Genomic DNA, 18,165 nt, shown 5'->3' with positions numbered 1-18,165 from the left:
GAGTCTCAGCTTATCCATAGGGAAAATAACACGGACCCTGCCTTCCTCAAAAAGTTGTGGTAAAGTACTTTGCAAGTTTTAATTGTGCTGATAAGACTTAAAAGCACTCAGAACATTTGCTGTGAGTACATTAAATTTAGCAGATAGGATCTCTTTAGGTGTGTCTGAGAAAGCAGAACAAAACTTGAGTCAATTATGCTTCTTCCATGAAAATAAAAATGTCCAAATAATAGTCAAACTAATGTCTTCCTTTTATTTAAAGTTACCGGGACCTTTTACTTATTTATTTTTTAAATACAAAAACTTTGGTACAGACAGGCTCCCTGTGTGCCTTAAATTTCAACTATTACCAGTCATTACTTGATCTAGATATTTCCTCAGAATCATGTTTTCGCTTCCTTGAGTCCAAATTTTTGGGGTTACGCACATCCTGTATTGTTTATGGGCTTGGTTTAATTGTAATAAAAATTTCCCCATAAACCAGCGTTTAATAATTGGCTTTTGGGGGATTTCCCTGGTGGTCCAGTGGGTAAGACTCTGCGCTCCCAATGCAGGGGGCCCGGGTTTGATCCCTGGTCGGGGAACTAGATCCCACATGCATGCCGCAACTAAGAGTTCACATGCTGCAACGAAGATCCCACGTGCCACAACTAAGACCCAGCAAAAATAAATAAATATTTTTTAAAATTAAGATAAACATCAATACATATTTATATTTAATATAAATATTAAAATAAATATTTAAAATAAATGAATATTTAAATAATTTTTTAAAAATGGTTTTTGGTTCATGCCTACCACCACTCCTAACTACCCAGTACCTTTCCCAATAAGAAACTTTACCTCCATTTGGCTTCTCTTTCTCACAGCTCTCTCTACTCCCACTGTGATCAAAGCAAGCTGACTTGACCTGTGGGAAACTCATTCCAATTGAAGCCTCTAAATATCTGAGTCTTCTAGCATCCTCTAGATCAATCCTCAATTATCACCGAATAATTTTTGTGAAACTTCCTCACTGTCATGTTTATATTCACCCTTTCCTATTTTGTTCTGAACAAACATATCAGGAGTTTTCATAGTTATTCAATGATTTTTCCATAGCTGTTTAAATGTTTCATAGCTACTTCCCTAAAATTGTACAGATAACTGTGCCTGCTATGCAAACTACAATAAAAACAAAAGTTGCACAGCTACAAAACTTGGCTTCTTTCCAGACACAACATAGTTGACTTACTTTAAAAGAACTAACATTTACTCTGAGAACAAGGTGACTTTGATGATTCAGCTTTCTGTTCAGATGAAAAGACAGTTTACAAATCTTAGAGCTTGGATAAAAGGTGCAGTGCCCCAAATCACAGTCATTTAAAGAGACACCAGCTATTATAAGCAGGTCCAAATCCTGTCAGAATGTAAACTCTTTCCAAAAACAAGTCATTTCTTGTCTAATTATTTTAAGAGTCTTTTTAGTTGTACTATTTTTAAAGTACAGGGACATACAAATTAGCCAAAGGGTTTTTTAAGCCACTGATGCATTGAGTTTGATAAAAGTTAATCCCATATAAAATTGCAACTATAATTCTATCCTGATGCTTTTCTTAGACTAGGCAGAAGTCAGAAGACTTTTCATCAGGAGGGAGATGAGAGGAGACAGCACTAGATAAAGTCTATCCCTGGCAGAGATCATCTAACAAGGGCAGTTAACGAGTATTAACCTAATTCAAGTCTAGAGCTTACCTCTACACGGTGTGTGCCATAAATAATGAAGCACTGCACTTCTTCCTTTTGACAGATAGTGTGATGGTCACAATGCCTCAAAGCAGACAATATTTTTTTTTCTTTTCTGTTTAATTTCAATCCATTTTCTTCTATCATTGGTTAAACAATACATTACCTATTTGACAGTCAAGGTTACAATATACAGTATCACTGTACTCTACACATATGAGGATTCAAGAAGATGACAATCAACAGTACATCTTAGTCTTGAAATTATACTGAAACTTATTAAACTGAAGCCCAAGTAACTGAAGTCCTCAAATGACCAGATTTTGTTGTTGTTATTGGAGCATTTAACTTTCAGGAAAAAAGTAAAACGGTAAGCGAATTTCTTGAAAGAAAGTCCAGGACATGAATTGGGATCACTATTTACATAGAGGACTGCTCACAGCTTTTCTGCTTACCATCCTGGACAATAAGATGCTATGAAGAAACAATGATCCTGAAACACAATAAGATCATTCTTCAAAAAATATACTTTCTAAGAAAAATGGACTAAAGTCTTAGAAAGATTCATCTTTTCATTCAATGAATATTGATTGAATGCCTACTGTGAGTCAAACACTGTTCTGGGTGGTAGGGATACAGCACTGAACAAAAGAACACAATTCCTGCTCTCAAGTAACTTACATTCCAGTAGGAGGAGAAAGACAAGCAAAATTATCTGAGAAGTTATTCAATTATAAAATTAAAATGTCAAACACGTTTTTAAAGAGTAAGCTAGAATTAAACAGGAAAATTTAGTACATACAACATTTTACTACACAAAAATGACAGAAATAACAGATGTTACCGCACACACTTTCAACATCAAAGGCTGATGTTCTCTATTTGTACTACCACGTACAAGGTCACTTTGTTTTAGGACCCACGAAACTGAGGGTAAAACAGAGCCTCCCATTCTTCAATCATTTTAGTTAACTAGTTTGTTATATTGCAGGATCATTTCTTATATGCCATTCCAAGAAATGAATTAGATAGATTTCTTTTTGTTCAAATCTCCTAAATTTGGGCCTTTTGGGGCTTGCTTATTAGCTTAATTCACAAATGCCTGTGTTTTAGGGCAATGAATAAATAGTAGCTGTTCTCTTTTTATTGAGAGGACAGTGAAAAAAACAGATAACCTCAGTCTAATTTGGCCCATATTCCAGTTTTTATATTTCAATTAAGTCACAGGAAAAAAATTTTTTTCATGTTTTCTTGAACTCAAGTCTTAGTTATTCCTTCTATCTTGTCTCACCATAGACAGTTAGTAGTGTGAGCAATATTTTTAGAAGTTGTAACCACACAATGTAAAAATGAAAAGAAGGGCTGAAATGGGTATATTTAGGAATAGCTGCTTATTTTTCTGACATTCACTTCTCTCAGGTTAAAATTATAGCTGTTTTATGTTATATAGAAATGGTTATGGGGAATTCCCTGGTGCCTCAGTGGTCAGGACTCTGTACTTCCACTGCAGGGGGCACAGGTTCAATCCCTGGTCAGGGAACTACAATAAGATCCCACATGCCTCGGCGAAAAAAAAAGAAAAAAGAAATGGTTATGATGTTGGGGGAGGAGGGCCACAGAGAGATAAAGGGAATTAGAAAGGATTTTAAAACTCTAAGTGAGGACTTCTCCGGCAGTCCAGTGGTTAAGCCGCACTTCCACTGCAGGGGGCACAGGTTCGATCCCTCGTCGGGGAACTAAGATCCCAGACCGCACATGCTGCACAGTGTGGCCAAAAAAAAAAAAAAAAAAAAATTATAACCCCCCCCCAAAACTATAAATGAATATGGGCCTTATACATTTTAAGAAAGAATCTAGTCACATTTAATATCTATTGTCTTAAAGAATATTACCCAACATATTTTCCATTGCCTTAAAAAAATATATGTATAGCAGCTCCACTGTTCTCAATGGTATTACCATGAAAAAGCTGAGGATGATAAAATCAGGGAAATTACTTTCGTGGTTAAAATCCTACACAGATACACATGAAGAAACTCATAGACTTCTGATACTAAAAGCTGTATTTGTTTTTTCTTCATTAACCAAAATTTGCAAATCATGGTTTCATCATACAAGAAATAACTTTTTACCCCACATATTTATGAGGTGGTTTTCTACTTATAGCAAATACTTCTTCCATATACACAAATACTCCAAGAAAAGAGTAAAACTGTTTCCCTTTTTAATATAAAAAAGCTACTTCTCTTTTTTGTCAATAATATAAAGTTCCATTTAATAAAGGCCACACTTAAGGCTCTAATGGATTCCCTTTTACATGTTCCTCATTGAGGATCAAGGAATGGGGTGGGGGGTTGGAGGTACATAACTCAAAAACATACACTTGATATTTTTTAATTGTTTAAGTACCATAACACCAGTTATATTTTATTAGAAGTTCTACTTAAAAATACATAAGATATTTTCATTACACTTAAAAGTAGAAGAGGATGAACTACCATTAATATGTATGTGCTATCAAGGGTAATAGAAATTATTCTCTATTATCCTATATCCAATTACCCTATATTCAAGGGATATAATGATAAAAGTCTCAATTAAAAAAAACAGATGCAAAGGTTAAATGATAGAATCATGACTTGCAGAAGAGGAATTAAAAGTGGAATAACAATTTATAGTGGCCCTGTCCCCATGCTCATAATTCACAGATGGTAGAACGGAAACACTTGGGTGGTGTGAACTGCTGTAACAGGTGGAAATAATACCTGTGTGCACAGCAGCTAAATCGCAGTGATCCAGCTCTATCAATAAAGGCAGCAAGCGCTTCAACAGGCTCACTGGTTCTACCACTTTTTCTTGTCTGGATGCAGATTCTGACTCCAGAAGCCCCCAAGTTCATCCAACAGCAGTGCAACCAGATCTTGCTTTGGAAAATCTCTCAGCAGGGAGCTCTCCTGGGGTGTATTTCATCAGACTGCTACTTCCAACTCTGCCAGGGAACAAGCTCGCAAAAGGCTTCCTATCAAACAGCTCTGCCCTCAGCACTTCAGACATTCCCAGCCGTGTCTTGTGGCCTAATCACGATTCATGTTCCTTCTCAGACTTATCTTTCTTTGCCTGATGTGACTTCAAAAACATATTTTAAACAAAATAAATTGTAGTAGTAATTAAAATAAAAGATAACAAATCTCAAGAGTACTTTAAACAATCTCCATCAGATTTGGGAGGCTGCACTGTGCCAGGCTGTCCTTAAGGGCACGTGCTCTGTGGCAGGCCACCTGTCACTGGCCCAAGGTCACATACTGGGAGGAAAGATGCTGATCAAGAAGGCAGAAGAACTAGTCCCGTTGTGGTCTCTGCCACATAACCATGAGCAAGTTACTTAACAACTCTTTGTCTCTGTTCACCATCTGTAAAATTAAGATGGATACGAGTACCTCACTCATAGGATTGTTGGGGATCAAAATAAGCAAAAACATGAAAAGCGCTTAAAACAATGTTTCATACACAATAAGTGCTCAAGTAATATTAACTCTTATTATCAGAGTTTAAGTCCCCTTAAACAGTATAAAATTTCATATTACATCTTCTGTAGTACAGAAAATTCTACACTTAAATGCTTCCTTCACTAATGGGGCTTTCTCTTTGGCAATTTTTCTTTCTCTTTCTTTCCTTTTAAAATAAATTATTTAAAAAAATACAACAATTGGATTGCTTTTCTTTAGGAAAATGGCAATGGCTCAAAGGAAAAGTAGAGTGTCGTTGAGGGAAAAGTGTTAAACCTGCAGCTGAAAGACCTGAACTCTAGCTGGGGGCTGTCACTTGCTAGTTGCCCCAGCCAGGCCCAGGGGGTACTGTAATGGACAGTGAAGTCTGCACTCTAGCAATGGGTCACACATATTGTACAAATAATAATATGGAGTTTTAGATATAGTCTTCATTATTAAACATGCTTCATTTTTCTTTCTGTTATCCTACTGCAATATAGAATTTAGAAGTGTTCTTTTCCTTAAGTCACCATTCAAACATAAATCTGACTTCAAAATACGTGCCAGAAATAAAAGTACAAACAAATATGCATTTGCAAAATATGGGTGAGAATTAAGGTTATTTTCTAGATGATTCACTCCAAACTCTGGGAGGAAGAGAAAGGGTATTATAAGGAATATCTTTATTTTCAGTGGTATAGCTGTGAACTTAATTGGCTGACTTAGTAACAACACCTTGAGTCATTTTTCTCCAATCCATCTTTCTCCGTAAATTATTCCAACCAATGAACAAATTTACATGATGAAAAAGAAAACGGAAATGACTAAAGAAAAATAACTCTATACTACAACAAGTGTCCTGCATCAGGACCTCCCCTTGGTCTGGACACTGCCCATCTTTGGTCCACTCCATCTCTGAGCTGGTGGGAGGAGGAAGGAAGTCAATTAACTCAGGATTAAATTAAATATACGTAAAGCATCTACTACAGTGCTAGGCACCTTGTCAGTACCCAACAGAAAGCTATTGTTACTATCCCGTATCATATATGAAAGAAACAAAATCCAGAGAAGTTAAGTTGGTTTCCTTGGGCCGCACAGGTAGTATACAGGGATTTGAACCCATATTCAACTAGCACCAAAACTCCACCTTGTTGCCTACAAAACCCCTTGCTTTGCCAACTGCAGTTGAATTTGATGGTTGGTACAAAGTTCAATCTGCTAAAAATCCACTTGATATCGAAATTAGTTTGTTAAGTCAAAGTCTGAGCCGTCTAAACAACTGTAACATGACTGAGCAGACAAGTTGTTTTTATATTCACAAGGAAATGAGCTGTTTCCACCCAGCATGAAATTGTGTATCTTCTTAGCCTGCTCAGTTAAAGCTTGTTCAAAATAACACAATTACTCTGTCCTATTTATAAATAAAAACTCTGCACACCTGTTAGTGATTTCATTTGGATGATCTATATAAGGTGGCACAGACCCTTGATAGAAGTTATTTCTGTAACATGTTGCTACTTCTCATATAGGATTTGTGACATGCATGTTTTGTCTAGTGAAATTAACATCTTTTCTTTTTCTTTCTTTTTTTTTTTTTTTTGAAATTAACATCTTAAACTGATTCTTAAGAATTTAAATTGCCTCTGGGTATCCTGTCAGTTCATTAAAAGATAAATCCAAGTGACATTTATTTATGAACAAACTGCTTGGAGAACCAAATAGGAAAATATTTGCTAAACCAACATATTGTTAAGACAGTGATATGAGCAAAGGCTTTGTTAACAGAAAAGAAAATGCCATGTTCAGGTAGGGTGTGTATCTGACAAGACCAATGAAGTACAGCGCTCAACACCTGGCCGGGGGGATTTGGTTAATGCATGAAGGAAATATGAGTCATCCATTCATTCACTGGAGAACTGTCACATACTTACTGCCTAGGTGGGCACAAAGGTGCTGTTTGGTAGGGAAGACAGACTTGGATCTACCCTCAGAGGTACAATAAAGGAACTACCATTCACAACCTCCTCCCTTTCCTCCTTGAAGGGAGATTTTTTTTCCTTAACATTAATTGTCCAAGTGAGGAAATGAATACCCCATATGGCCTTTCTTGAGATCTAAAGATAAAGGCCATTCAAAACAGGCATTTGCAGGGGAAGTGGGGGAGGAGTGATACTTCAGAGGCAAATTCTTTTCTTAAAAATATGAAGGTCTTGAATTTTTCACAAATTTTCCATCCTACCACCACCTTCACTCTGGAGAAAAGAAAGATTAGGGAAGAAAGATCCTGTTAAGCCGAGAGAAGGGGTAAGATTGCCTCATGCAAGAGGCTTCTAGGCCCACAGCCTGAGCTCACAGACTGAAAGAGGGATGTATCCAAGACCCACCGGAGGTTGTATGCAAAATTCTGCATTTTGATCAGAGTCTCAAAGGGGTCCATGTCATTTATAATTTTAAAAGTTAAAGTTCAAGCAGAAGTGTGACAGATAAATACTCAAATTCTGGCTCTTCTGCGTATTAGCTGTATGATTGCCCAGATTTGCACAGCAAATCTCCCAATTTTTCAGAACTTCAGTTTCCTCCTTTTAAAATGGAAAAGATAATGCCCAACTCATTGTGAGGATTAAATGAGATAAGGCATGTCAAGCTTCCAGCATGACAATGTTCATCCACCCACAAGGAGGACAGCAGAAAGCTGTTAGAGCGTCTGGCATTATAAGGAATTAGATCTGAAACCATATACACCAAGAACAATGACAGAACTTAGACAGAGCCCCTAAAACACCATCAGTTCCCCATGTCTGCCATTTTGTAACAACTCACAAACCTCCCCATATGAGCAAATTTCTCTCAATTCCATATGGTCATGAGACCACACTATTATGACAGACCATTGGTGACAGACATTCAAGGACATCTCCAATGTCTCTTAGGTGAAAAATCCAGCACTGGGAGAAAAACATCTCAGACTATTATCCCTTAAATTTATTAGAAATTAAGTGAAGGTTGAATATTCCATTTCTTTAAGTAAACAGGTGTCCAAATTCTGTAATAACTGATGTGATAATACATTATTCTAAAATGCATAATATCTCCATGTTTATATGTATAACCCCTCTACTTATTTATATGACTAGTTATTAATTATCTAGACCAAGTAAGACAAGTAACAGAAAATCTAAAATCAAGAAAAATTCTTGCTCATTTATAATCAGGTTTGGACTTTGGAAAGCTTTCTTTATCTAGGTAGAGAGGCCAATCTAAGATTTACATTTGCTTCAGATGGTCCAATAGATCTAACCAAACTATTTACTGATCCTTGTCTATACGTCAATCTTACCTGTTTATAACATACATACCTGAATGAATAACTACTCAGCCCAAAGGTTAAAAAGTTTGCAGGTATTATACTCTTCCCTTACACATATTTCAGCTATTTTTAGAGTCCAAATGAAAACAGCTAGTACAGAAGGAAATGCACATGAAATTCTTGAGGTCTGCTCAGATAACAGTCAAGATAGGTCAGTGGATATTTGGAATACCTAAGACACTGATTTAAAATAAAACACTCTGAGGGCCAAGAACACTTTCTAAAGTTGTGCTTGAGAGTAATGGTTTGTATTAAGTGCTTGATTCCTCTCTATTCCAACAAATCCCTTAGCCAAAAAGTTTCTCCATTCGTCAGAAAACATTATAAGAACCTGTTCAAAGTTCAGCAGAGAAGTTGACACTCCCCTGATAGAGCAATCTTACCTCAGAGAGTCTCTAAAACCCTTTTTCTAAGTATTTCAGAAGAAGGCCCAAAATGAAAAAGAAATAAAATCTAACAAAGAAAGGTTCTTTTCTACCTCTGTTCAAAGTTGGTAAATGTTCAACTCTCTCCAGGAAATAAAAATCATACAGCAAATAAAGGCTGACTTAACTGAACTGCAGTCTGTGCTTATCAGTCTAAATTCAAAACAAGAACCTTAATTTTTAAACCAAGTAGGCACTGATTCAGCAACCATGTACTATGAGGTACAAGGCACTATTCCAGACGCTGGTGATACCACAGTCCTGCTCTGATGGAGTTTACATTCCAAAGGATAAAAACTTGACATATGTGTGATGTACTTCAAATACAATTTTAAAAACATTTTCTGAATATCTGTGATAAACCACAACAGAGTAACCAAATATCAAAGCCTATAATTATAATCTTAAAATGAGAGGCCAAAGTAAGAACTTCTAAGTTTTGTTAGACTTTTCAACTTATTCATCAAAATGCTTTGGAGGTAATCTTAGGGGTGGCTTAGGATCAATCTCAATTTCAAACCTGTTATTTGAAAAAGTTACGTATGTATGCCATACATGCAGACAACAATGAGGACCCTCCTTCCCCTCTACACAAAACACTCAGAAATAGCTGAAAGAAAACTGCCCTCTAAAATTTAAGTTATAAAACTAACACATAATGTGTGTGTTATCATATCATAGCAGAAGCACGAAAAAGTTACCTTCAAAAGGTTTCCAGGATTTTTTTTTTTTTTTTTTGGCCACGCCATATGGCTTACAGGATCTTAGTTCCCCAACCAGGGGTCGAACCCAGGCCACCGCAGTGAAAGTGCCGAGTCCTAACCACTGGACTGTCAGGGAATTCCCCAAAAGGTTTCCAGGATTTTTAAAACGTCCCTGTTTCCTAACTGGAGGTTTTAAAACTTAAAATAAAAACTCCAACCAAATGTAAATTTAAGCTGAATAAGGACATTAAGATAAAGATTAAGATATATAAGAAATAATATTTTACAATGAATCTAATTAAAACCCATGACAGCATGATTAAAATGTGATTATCAAATGTAATATAAGATTTAAAAAGAATTCTTGAAAAAGACATACCCTAAAGAAAAAATATAAACCTTAATCCAAAATCTCATTAAAAATTTTTTTTTTGTTTAAATCCTAGGGGTTAGGTTGAGGGCAAGAGGGAAGAAACAGAGAAGTAAAACCTATCAGAGAAGTAAAAACCTACTGAAGCTCTATTTGAAGGCAATGAGGCAGTGACATTGTACAAATTAATTTCAGCTGGCATGAAAATAGAGGTTCAAATATGACTGCTAAATTACAATGGTATACTAAAATTTTAAGTTTAGCAATGTAAGAAGTGCAATTACCAGTGGCTGCTATACTTATTTGTACTATAAGAAATAAGTTTTATAAAACAAGCATGTATTCTCTTAGTAAAAGGAAGAAACAAAGATATTTACAAAAGCAAGAAAAGAGTCAATTTGAAGAGGTCAGTCACCACAATGTGGAAATGGGAGTCACAAATAACAATAACAGTGCCGAAGAATAACACTTACTGAGTTTCCTAAATACTAGGTCCTCTCTTAAATGTTTTACATTTAAGATTGTATCCTCACAACCACTGTCAAATAGACATTATTATCATGCCCAATTTACAGATGAAAAACCATTGGACTTGGGGAATTAAGTAAGGTGCGCAACGTCACACAACTGGTAAGCGGCAGCTGGGATCCAAACCCAGGTGTTTCTAATCCAACTGGCAAATGTCTTCACCACTCTATTAAACAGCCTTCTCAAGAGGCCGGTAGAGGCAGTGCCCACCCTAGCACAGCCCAGAAAGGATACACAGAGGAACTTGTCTGGTCCGTGAGGCAGTACTACTCCCCTTATGAAGATATGGAAGGTTTTCTGGGCAATTTCCCTTCTCTGATTCCATGCTCACCAAGCAATTTCTGGTTTGCTCCAGCTCCCACATGGCCTGCCTAAAGGGAGATCATGGCCTGGCCAGAGGGCACACATTCTTGGGGCCCCTGGTAGTTCCAAATCTCATCGTAAATTACTGAACTTGCAACCTGGTTTTACAAATTCCCAAAGAGCTGGGGTAACGCAGGTCTTACTCTCTGAAACAGGTTCTTAAGGCTGACCACCTCATTCTAGATTGTGATATTCTTTCAAGGACACACTGCCCCATGGGAGTAGTTGTGCCCCGCTGATACACTCCTCTCTCACCACCTCCATCAAACCTCTCTAACATATACTTTCAAAATTAGAAAGTTTTCTAATTCCCCTTAAATTCTGTAAAGACTCCCATAGCTTCTCTTGAAAAAGTGTTATGAAACTCAATGAATGATATGCAAGGAATTTCAACAGCTCTGAGAGGACGGTGCTGTAATGACCAGCAATATTTCCCTGCAGCAATCATTTTTTTCGCCCCATTTTTAAAAGCCACTTTCCACAGTTCAAATATGGTGGGTTTAGAAAAAAGTTGACAATCTAAGTTAACTATATTGGATACAAATATATTAACCTTTTTGTTTTTAGTTCCTTAATGTATTATCAAATACCTCACACAGTCAAAAAACAATGAAGACTGACAAGCATCATTTAACCACACATTCAGCTTAAGCAATAAAATATTACCCATATAGTTGAAGCTGCCGGGTACAGCATTACAATGGTATTATCGTATAGCCCTTGTAATTGTCATAATAGAAGTGAAATGTTATTCAACGAAGCAAGGAAAGTAAAGATTTTTCCCCCCAGCTTAAATTTGGGCAGTAGCAAAGCTTATCAGCCAAATCTACATGCTATGATAATTCTGAGTTTTCTTGACGGGAGAACATTGCAAGATAACATACCACTCTCTCTTGGTATGAATCTCCTAAGTGATGTATGGACACAAACTAAGAACAGGTGTTGCCCTGACTCAGATGATTTCTAAACAGTCATTGGGCCAGATTAGGCCTGGGCCTAAGCCATCTGTTTACATGCTACAGAGCAGAGCTTCTAACCATGACTGTCCTTAAATGTTGGCAACAGTGGGAAGGCCTGTCCAGGGGCAAGATATTTTCTAGGGACCACACCTGTTCCCATTTAGAGCACTCTTCCCTTCTGTTAAAAATCAGTCTCATTATATACCCATAGCTGTATGAAGTTGCTTGTTCCTGAGTCTGATAACCTCAAACAAGGGATGGCAACTTCTCTGGGCTTCTTGACTAACAGAGAAGCAAAGCAATGCCTGTGGGTTCAGTTCAACCTGTATTTATTAAGCCCATTCCACGTCTAGTACTTTGGGTACAAAAATAAATTAACCACAGTTCCTCAAGCAGTTGACTCTAGTGGTTGTAGGCAGACCTGGTGCATGAGGAAGAAATTATAGGAAAAAGAAACCAAAATAGGAAAAAAGGAAAAATGGGTGAAGGAAGCAAAAAAGATGGAATGAATGCAAGTCAGCAGGACCAGTCACTGAGGTCGGCGCTCCTGGTTTATTTTCTCCTTGGGCCTCTCCATTTCAGTTTCCTTCTAAGGTTCTCCCTCTGTTCAACCCCAAGGGGTATGCTACATCTTCTTCTTCTCTCATACCCTCTCCCAGGTTAACTGGCCTAGGCTGAGGATTCCCAAATCTCTTTCCTCCAGCCTGGATCTCTCACCTGCACTCCAGACCTGCACATACTCTGCCTGCTCAATGTCCCCAGGTGGCACCTCAAACTCAGTACGTCTGAAACTGAACTCACCACACACCTCTCCCAGCTCCCCTCAAACCTGCTCTTCCTTTTGTGTGTCTTCCCTCAGTTATACAGTCCCCACCATTTACTGGAAGCCTTAGGATCCACCTGGACCCCGGCTAGTCCCTCCCCATTACCTGATAGGTAGGTCCTGAATATCTCCAGATGCCACTCACTTCTCTCCAGCCCCATCCAAACCCAAGTGACTACCATCTGCACCACAACTCTACTCCTTTCTAGTCATTCTCCAGAGGGTTCACGCTTCATAAAAACAATCACACCACACGCCTATTTAAAAACTCTTCACTAACTTCCCCATTACTTTCAGGACAAGCCCAAACCCTTTAACAAGAACCCCGCATTAGGTGGCCCCTGCTCTACAACCTTTCCTCTGCCTGTGTCTTGGGCCTTGTGCTACTGGCATAGTCTTTTCCAGTCCTTGAGAGGACCACCCTGCCCCATCTTCAGGTCCCAGCTCAGACATCACTCACCCTGGGAAGCCTTCCCTTTGCTGCCTCTCCCTGCTGTCTATAGCACCCTCTACTTCCCCCATCATCGCATGCATCATGCCTGCTTTCTTACTGGTATCAACAGTAGGGTGAGCTCCTAATACATATGAGCTTGGCACTTAATAAGTCTTTAATAAAGACTGATCAAATGATTGGATGTTCACCAGGGGCACAGTTTATCTATTCCTGACTTTTTATGAACTACAACATTAGCAGGATCTCCAGTCAAGACTACAACATAGGCATTTAAGTGAAATAACCCGTTTTTCCATCTTTCTCTTACCCCAGAACCAGGCAGCCAAAGACTGGAAGGGACCTGGGTTTAATTAGAGCCCTTTTCTTCACAGGCCTTACACAGCATTTTAAATTTAAGACACTATATGGACACTTGAGGACTTCACAACTTCCTACAGACTGGATTAGGGGTTTTCCAGGGCAAACTTCCCTATGATTACTGTAACAGACTATAGTTATTAGAGCTATGGCTTTACATGCACATTAAATCACAACCACAGGCACCACTGCTATCCCATGGTTCAGATGAAGGAACCAGAGCTCAGACAGGTCACATAACTCACGTAATGTTAAACAACTAATTGATGAAGAAACCAGAATTCAAACCGAGGCAATACGTCTCTCGAATTTTGGCTTGGCCTGTGCAAAACAATCAATGAATGTTGAATGAATGAATGAAGTCAGTAAACTGTACTAGATCAGGACGACCCACGTGGGATTACACCAGAAGACCAGAACTACTTGGATAATCCAAAATGCATTCCTTTTTTTTTTTTTTTTTTTTAACGTGGCTTAAAACAACCATTTTATTTTGCTCACAATTCTGTGGGTCAGGAATTTGGGAATGACTTGGCTGAGTGTCAGCTGGATGGCTGGGGGCTGAAAGGATCCATTTCCAAGACGGCTTCTTCACTCAGATTCCAAAATGCATTCCTATCTCATTCTGGATAACATTTTGGGGGAACATATAAACATTTTCAAAACTCAGGCATTGGTAATTCTCTTACGGGGCACACCCAAGGAAAGACCTCTTTGCTCTGTATTATTCCTTCCTGGTGGGGAGAAGGGCTTACAGGCTCATACTTTGAGAAGACACAGCCAGCGTGCACGACAGTAGCTGGGAAGTAAGGAACAAAGCCCGCCCAGAGAAGCCTGCAGCCTTTCCTGGGGCTTACCTCCCGCAGCTCCAGTCTCTGGGCCACAGCCTCCAGGCTCTCCTGGCCAGTGCTCTCCACGGACAGCGTGAACTCTACAAACTCATTGTTGAGCAGCTGGATCCGGGCAACCAGGCAGCTCTTGCTGGATACCGTGTAGCGCCGGGTGCGTTTTAGTTTCAATCCAAATGGCAGTGGCATCTTCTTCTCCCTTCAAGAGTTGGAGGGGTGAAAAGGGAAAAGCACCGCCACCAATCCAGTGGTGGCAATGGCGAGAGAAAGCGATCCTGTCCTGAAGGGAGGAGTACTGTACAGTCTCCGGCTGCTCACCCAGCAGCTGCTGCCGCCATTAAAAAGCAACTGAGTCTCCAAAGACCAGGTGATGGGAGCACCCACGCCAGTGCTGGGGAAAGAGGAACACCGGTTACACAGGCAATAGCAACTCTGGGCTTCGTTTTCAAAAATAAAAATCAATAAAGCTGTATCTAAGCTTTCCCTTTCTTCTGGAAAAATAAGGCATTAGCAGGATCTGGGAGGCAGTGGGGAAGTTTATCATCAGAGCTGTGTTACGCCCTGGGTCAGATTCCACCCCTCACTCAATCCCACAGATAGTGGTGACAACGTGTGGCTAACTTCAGGATTAAATGAGATAATGGCTGACACTACTATAACCCCAAATTTAGTAGCTGGCATTAGTGGTCCTCTTTCTATTTTAGATAAAGTTTTGTTTTTTCATAGTTAACTCTTTTTGGCTCCCCGATACTCCAAATGTTAGGGTTCTTTAGTCCTTAAGTGAGATAATTGCAAAAAACCTCCAAAAGAGCTACGTTCAAGTCTCAGTCCCAATTAGGCAAATTAACCCTGAACACGAATGGAATAATCCCCTGTAACACATGGCAGCTGTGAGGTTCAAACGAGGTGAACACTTAACAAGCATTTGTAGAACTCTCTGGTTTATAAATATTTACGTCACCAAATCGATTTATTTATAAACAAATTATAAAAGACCCTACAAATGCTTGTTATCGGATTACCACCGGACGCGTGGAAGTTGTGAAAAGCGTAGCCCTGGCCCCGGCCCCTCTCCGGATGGGGACGCCTAAAGAGGCGGTGAGCCTTCACCTAAGCGGGGCCGCAGCCCAGAAAAGGAGAGGGGCGAGGCCCTTAAACGCCCTCCCGAGTTAATGCGGGGAGGACGCTGCTCAACACGCCCGTGAGGCCAAGAGGACAAAGGATAGCTCCGCCTCCTCCCTCGTCCTCCCCCCACAGAAAAGCAGGCGGCGTTGTCCGAGCAACCCACAGCCTCAGAGGCTCCGGAACCCTCCGCCTGCGGCCGCGTTTCCGGACGGATGCTCTAGGAGAGTACAGGCTCCCGCTGATGCCGGAGGGAACACTTAAAGGACCCGGCTAGAGCCCCAGAGGCGAGGAGGAGGTCTGGGCGGGGTCCATTTGAATGCCGATTTGGAGCTTCAGGACCCCCGCCAAAAACACGCGACTTAAAACTTTTCTAAACAACACCCGTTGGTGGTACTTCCTGGGCGGAAGCAAACTGGCCTTGAGCGGCAGCTTGGAACTTTTACATTGGCTGGATTTTTTTCCCCCTAAACGAGTCGGCAAAATCCCGGATAGTTCCAGAATCCCGGGACGGTTCCCACCCTCCGTTATCTTCTGAACAGAGGCTTCCGCCGAGGATGAATCGTTTGGCAAGGCTCGGCCGCAGCTGGTTACCCTGAACTTGGGACGGGAACCGCGCGGAGGGGCAAGGGCAGCCCCCAACCCTCTCATCTGCCGGACACAGGACCCAGGCCTCGGGAGAAGCGGCTTTCTCAGCCTCACACTAGGACGGGCTGAGTTGGGAACCGATCCCAGATTCCTCATTCCCAGCCCTCTGCTCTTTTCCGCTTTTTCTACTGCGTCTCAGCCCCAGAGGTGATGGGCACTCAGGGCTGGGGGGTGGCAGAGCTAGAGTATATAGTTTAGCTATTACACTAGGCTTTGCCAAACTTAACATTTTATAATTCCATTCCACAAAAGTGTATTGCGTCTCTGAGTACAAGGCAGTGTAGTGGCCCTTTAGAGAAATCTAAGACGAGTCCTAATAAGCCGTCCTTGCTCTTAAGGAGATTACAAGCATGCTATAATTACATACATGGCTGTATCTCTAATAAGGACCCAACCACGATTTTCTGTTTGTTTTTGTTGTTTGGATTTTGTTTTGTATTTGAGCTCTGGTTATCTCCAGATAGTAAGAAAAATAAAAGTTAAAAACGAGGAATAGAGGAAGAAGGCCAGAGGAAAAAAAGAAAACTAGAACTACATAAAGAACTGTGTTAATTAACATTTGTTGTGTACCTTTGGAAGGTAAAAGCACCATACTAAAGGGGGGAATAGAAAATAGATATTACGAAAAGACATGCAGTTTTCAATGCTCTTTTCTATGTCAGGGTATAAACCAAATAGATAGCTGAGGCAAAATGAAAGAAAAAAAAATCGAGAAACGAGAACTTTAAATAATAAGCTTTCAACTAGAAAATTGCCTGATAAGTTATGAGTGTTTGTATAAATTTTAAAAGATTATATATACATATCATATATACTAAATACCCTTTCAAGTGATGAGATGGTGAATTTAAATTTTACATGGAAATTATGGTAACTGGAAAGAGGACAGATTAAGTCGTACAGAGGGAAAGATGAAAATTTGCATTGGGGGGGTGTTCAAATATGGTATTCTCTTCACTATGCCTTGAAGGCAGTAGATACTACACTATATAAAACTATGCCTTGAAGGCAGTAGATTACTACACTATATAACTTAATCATTAACTTAAGCTCTGATGAAGCAAACAGTAAAACTTTCAGTTGTCCCTGAGTTTGAAATGTTTTACTGCATCAGGGATAAAGAAATGCCAATGTTTTCTCTTTTTTATTTTGGTAGATGTTATAAGGTAACTGAAAAAGCTGAGGGGTGTGTGTGTGTATCAGATGCATTTTTTCCCCAAGATCTATCCATAAGAATAGCTTGCTTTTTGTTTATTAAGACGTGTTAAAATAATGTTCTGCTTAATAATTTACAAAATTAACAATTGACACATTTAATTTTCAGTTATGTGCAGTATTTGCTACCAAATGATGTCATAAAGTTAGGAATGTTTGAATAGAGGAGTAGAAATTTAAGATGCTTTGGGGGGATGTCTGTTTCGGGTGTAAAATAATATGAAACAACTTGAAAGGTAGTTGGAGCTGGAATTCTAATTTATCTAACTACTTAAGTAAACAAAATTCATAATTAGCTTTTGAAGGAAAATACTAGGAGATATTTTGTTTCTCTACAAAATCACTTTGTTATGAAATAAAAAACAAGTATATATTAAATTCTGTTCAAGTTTCCAAAAGGCAGTCCGAGATATTTATGAATTCATTTTAATGTTTTTACATCACCTTTCAGAAGTTTCTCAAATACAGTTTAATTCTGAATCCTGTAGTTTCCCGCCTTGTTGCAAAAGTCCTCACTACACGTAATTTTGCTAATGATGCTTTCAAATAAAACAATCACTAAATGAGTATATGACATTTTTAGAATAATATACAGATCTATAGCATTAAATCAAACGCATGTTTCTCCTGAACAAAACATTTATGCGTAGAACTCGAGAATAAAATGTGCTAGGAACAGCAGACAACTACTTTCAGAGTAAAATTTCTATCATATCCCAAACTTAAAAAAAAATCTGTCAGCAACCATTAGGCATACAGCGGTTGTCAC

The 18,165-nt window shown here is 39.1% G+C and overlaps 1 protein-coding gene across 3 annotated transcripts in view; it reads right to left on the bottom strand.

Annotated features, from left to right (window-relative positions):
• Nucleotides 1-18,165, bottom strand: part of PTPN21 (protein tyrosine phosphatase non-receptor type 21) — a 67,257-nt gene that overhangs the window by 48,131 nt on the left and 961 nt on the right. For all 3 annotated transcript variants that reach the window (XR_014242215.1, XR_014242216.1, XM_082383659.1), the window contains exon 2: nt 14,421-14,802. Coding sequence is in view for 1 of the 3 variants with exons in the window: in XM_082383659.1 (XP_082239785.1) it covers nt 14,421-14,600 (180 nt within the window). In the remaining 2 variants the exon portion in view is untranslated. The remainder of the gene's footprint in view (nt 1-14,420; nt 14,803-18,165) is intronic.

Source organism: Balaenoptera borealis (assembly GCF_965194805.1).
Source record: "Balaenoptera borealis genome assembly, chromosome: 3".
NCBI lineage: Eukaryota > Metazoa > Chordata > Mammalia > Artiodactyla > Balaenopteridae > Balaenoptera > Balaenoptera borealis.
Note: the sequence above shows the minus strand (reverse complement) of the source record. Positions and strands in the feature narration are given on the sequence as shown.